The sequence below is a fragment of the Galeopterus variegatus genome, unplaced genomic scaffold (assembly GCF_000696425.1).
Source record: "Galeopterus variegatus unplaced genomic scaffold, G_variegatus-3.0.2 Scaffold7160, whole genome shotgun sequence".
In the NCBI taxonomy this organism is placed as follows: Eukaryota; Metazoa; Chordata; class Mammalia; order Dermoptera; family Cynocephalidae; genus Galeopterus; species Galeopterus variegatus.
The window spans coordinates 3,496-7,989 of NW_007733271.1; the positions used below are offsets into that span (position 1 = coordinate 3,496).

Sequence of the window (4,494 nt, forward strand, 5' to 3'; positions counted from 1 at the left end):
CCCGCCCCCCCCCCCCCCCCCCCACGGAGTAAGGTGACTTGACCAAAGCAGTTTCTCAACAACTGCAATGCTGGTATTTCGGACCCTGTCATCCTTTGCTGTGGGGGCTTTTACCCATTAGGTACCAGCAACACTCACCACCCCCAACCAAAATGTATTGAGACGCCGCCAAATGTCTGCGTGTGGCGGGCTGGGGGGGTGCACAAGTCGCCCCCGGTTGAGAACCACTGCTCTAAAGAAACTCCAGGGCCAGTACAGGTGGGACCCAGGTCACTGTCGCCCAAGCGATGACGGAAGGCTCTATACAAACACACACTCCGTTGAGATTTACAAAACGTTTTCTTTTTACTCTTCAAAAGTGGCAGAGATCCGAAGGCGGCCATCTTGCAGGGATGAGGAAGATGAACACAGAAACAGAGAAGTTACAGGCGCCCGCATGCGCACACTTTTCCCCACGGAGCCCCTCCGTGCTCCTTCCACGCCGCGCGGGGCCTTCGCAGTGCACGCTGGGGATTGTAGTTCCGGGACTGCGAGGCAATGAGCGCGCCTCCCCCCGCCTCCCGGCGACTTCCTCTCTTGGTAGGGGCCGCGACTCCTGGAAGCTGAAGAGACTTAAAGTTTCTACGTTTCCTTTCCCCGCCTTAGTTCCTCAGATTGCCAATCAGGACAGCCAATAGGTGGCCCGGATGGTGCTTCCTGTTATCTGATTGGCTTAAAGTTTTGCAACCGCCCATGCAAAGTTGCCGAGGATTGGCTGAGCCTTCAGTTTTGAAAATCGTAGCTTTGGCCCGCGCTGTACCGCCCGATTGCTCCTCAGGTGCCGTGAGCCTTGAGCCTGTGTGGGCAGGCGGGGACTCAGCTAGGGAGACGGCCGGACTTGGGTCGGGTCAGCCCTTCGGTGACGCCAGGCGGTCAAGTGAGTGCGCGCGGGCGGCCGGCGGGGGTGGGGTTGGAGAGGGATTCGTTCCCCCTTCCCCGCCCCGTTTCCTGCCAGCTCCGGACCCCCCTGCCCCTCGCGGCCTGGGAGTGTAAGGGTCACCTCTTCCAAGTGGCGAGGTGACCTGCCTCGGTCCTGGGGCCTGAGAGGACTCCCATCTTCCACCTAGGCCCCCAGGTTCCTAGAGTAACCCCGTACTCTCCGCCTGCCGGGCGTCTAGCACCTTCTTTTGTGCCTGAGAGTCTCTCCGTTGACTTGGACGCCCAGGAAGCCCGAAACCCACCGGCTGGTTCGGCGGACTTATGCCCGATGGCGTTTCTGTATAGTTAAACCCCTTTCTCAACTCTCCCCCGCTCCCAGCCGAGCAGCATTTTAAACTGGCCATTTCCGGAGGCCAATGCTGCCCCTTCTCTTGTCACTCCCTAGGCGGTTCGGTTCCATCTAGCCACCGTGGGCTTGTCGTGGGGCTTCCCAGAGTCGAGACTTGGCGCCTGCTTTTCAGGGGCTGATATCCAGAAGGCGGTATAGCTAGTGCTTAAGAGCGCAGTTTAAATCCCGGCTCCGCCCCTGATTTGCTGGGTGACTTTGACTTAATTTCCCATTGCCTCAGTTTCCTCATCTGCACATGGGTATCCTCGAGGATGTGGTGACAGTTAAATGAGATGATGCCTGGCCGGGCGTGGAGTAGGACTCAGTAAATGGGAGCAGCTATTATGATCGCCCTGCACCGAGGTGTGGCAGAGAGGTGCCCTACTTCCTGCACCCTGGAAAAAACAGGAGTTGCAGAGGAGGGCGGTGGGGCCTCCAATCCGGTGTGTAGTGTGGAGGGGAAGATGAGCCCTCTTATTCCTCGGTGGGATGTTGGGTGCTCTGGGTCTTTCTTTGCACAGGTTCTTAAACCGGCTGAACATGAGATTTTCCTGCTCTTCTCAAGAGACTGATTCTTGGATACTAACTTCTCCTTTCTCGGTCACCTCTGTTCTAACTTATGGTTAGACTCTTTTTTTTTTTTTTTTTCCCTTTTTTGTCTTAACGGGATCGCAACCCTCGGTGTCGCGCCCCTACCGGGGACCGGCAACGGGATCGCAACCCTCGGTGTTGCGCCCGCACCGCGCTCAACCAGTGAGCGGGAACCGGTCTCCACATGGGATCCGAACCCTCGGTGGGAGCGCCGCCACGCTCCCAAGCGGCGCACTCTCCAGTGCACCACCGGGCAGGCGCTAGATTCTTTTTAAATGGCCCAGCCAAGATCTGTTAAAAACAAGTTTCCCCATGGAGGAAGTACAAATGCTTTTTCCGACTTTGTGAAAGAAGCTCTCACCCACTTTGCCAATTTGAACAAATACTTTTAAAAGAGTTGGCCATTTGTTGCTTTCTATAGCTCCTCTGCAGACCTTTGGCTTTCTCAAACAGATTTCTGTTTGCTGGCCTTGAACTGGGGTCCTGCACTTCACCAGGGCTGTGGTCTGGGTGCAGAGGAGCTGGGAGGAGTGAGAGGGATGTCACTGGAGAGGCGTTGCTCACGACTGGCTGGTTGCAGAGCTGAGGTCTCTGTCCAAATCCTGTGTGATCCTGCCCATTTATCCCTGCCCTGGTTAGTGCTACCCTTGGCATCTAGGAACAGGGGATGTGTATTGGCCTGTCCTAACCTGATCAGAGTGAGTTCATTTGGTATTTCTTGTGTGGCAGTAGTGGTGGGGAGGGGTACCTGTAGGATGCAGGGAAATCAATGGATGGGATCATGGCTGGGGCTACTTTAGATTGGTGGCCAGGTTCTCCCTCAGGAGCTGAGATCCAAGCGATGAGGCGTGAGGCATACAAAATGGGAGAGAGGATGTTGCAGACAGAGGGCAGAGCTTTGTTCAAGGAACAAAGGATAGTGTGCCCCTGAAATCAGGCCCAAGGAAGTCCCATGAGGCTGCAACCTAACCTGGTGTTAAGCTCCGTGGCAGATCAAGGGTCAGCAATTAACCCCTCCTTCCAGGACCCTCCATTGTAGGTAGGAGGCTGAGCTTTGTGTGGTTCTTGGTTTCGAAGGTATAGATCAGGATGGTGGGTCACTGCCACAACAGGAGCCATGCCATCTGTTACTATGACGTCCCACTGCTGCCCATTCATTTGTTCTTTCATTCATTCACCATTGGGATATTTACTAGGACTCTGATAGAATACTTCTTCCTTGTCTGGGGCTTTTTTTTTTTTTTCCTTTTTGTCTTTTCGTGTCCGGCAACGGATCGCAACCCTCAGTGTCGCGCCCGTACCGGGCCGGGACCGGCAACGGGATCACAACCCTCAGTGTTGCACCCGCACCTCGCTCAACCAGTGAGCGGGAACCAGTCTGTATGTGGGATCCGAACCCTCGGCGGGAGCACCGTCGCGCTCTCAAGCGGCGCACTGTAGCAGTGCGCCACTGGGCTGGCCCGTCTGGGGCTTTTGAGATGATTTTATGAACAAGTCTTGAGGATACCTGAGCTGCAAGTATTTTAAGAAAGTAAAAAAAAACTGGTTTTGTATTTTCTCTTTTCCGGTATTTGTAGAAAAGTTTTCTTAAAGGAAGGACATTGCTTATCAGTTGCCTTCATGTGCCCTTGTCCCTTCATGTTCCCTCATATAAATATAGGGCATTTCAGCCCAAGGGAGAGGGTTGTGGGGGGTCCCTTGGAGAGAATGTCTCTGAACCCCTACTTTCTTACCCACTCCTTTGGAATGCAGAACCCCTGTTGTTCACTGGCTAGAAGGCATTTGGATTCGATGTTCTTTGGCCTGACGTCTGGGGTCATCGTGTGTAGCGCAGGGTGTCTGTGTCTTGGCCCCCACTTCCCCATGAGTGGGAAGAGGAGAGTCCACAGGAGAGTAAGAGCAGGCCTGTGTTTCGGCAGAGAGAGGGGGGGGGTACCAGGGGTGGCCGCTGTTAGTCCCTGATCCAGGAAGACAGGTGGCAGTGCTCTGTCACCTTCAAACCCAGAAAAGGCCATTTGTTGATACCAGAATCGGCTGGGAACTGTGGACTTATGGGGACAGCCATGCTGTGTGTGTGTGGGTGGAGGGGGAGGCAGTTGAAGAGTGTGAGGAGAAGGACTCTTCTTTTTACGGAAATGAGGCCATGGGTTGGTGTTTGGAGCTGTGCATCACTAGGGAGGGGCCCCGGTTCAGGCACTGGGTGTTTGGTGGCGACTGGGGAGTGGGTGCTGTGGCCTGGCAGACTCTTCCCTGGAGAAGGTCCCAGCCCCCTACTCTGAGCTCACGTGCCTCTTGTTCCTCTTGTGCCTTCACCAGACAGAGCCACCATGGGGACGACAGTCCCAGGGCCCATCCACCTGCTGGAGCTGTGTGACCAGAAGCTCATGGAGTTTTTCTGCAATGTGGACAATAAGGACTTGGTGTGGCTCAGGGAGATCCAGGAGGAGGCCGAGCGCATGTTCACCAGGTGAGGGCAGGGGCACAATGGTGGTGTGCAGATGCCAGGTGCTGCCTGGGCGTGGCGGGGGCCCGACCCAGTGTCATGGGAAGAGGAAGGAGAGGCTGCGTCCCTTGCCTGACTCACGATGGTTGTTTGG

General features: G+C 55.4%; 1 protein-coding gene across 1 annotated transcript in view; it reads left to right on the top strand.

The window, feature by feature from the left end:
- Positions 1-856: 856 nt before the first annotated feature.
- Positions 857-4,494, top strand: part of INCENP (inner centromere protein antigens 135/155kDa) — a 28,670-nt gene continuing 25,032 nt past the window's right edge. The window contains exons 1-2 of the mRNA XM_008591671.1: positions 857-916; positions 4,214-4,364. Of these exons, the coding sequence (XP_008589893.1) occupies positions 4,225-4,364 (140 nt within the window). The 5' untranslated portion in view covers positions 857-916; positions 4,214-4,224. The remainder of the gene's footprint in view (positions 917-4,213; positions 4,365-4,494) is intronic.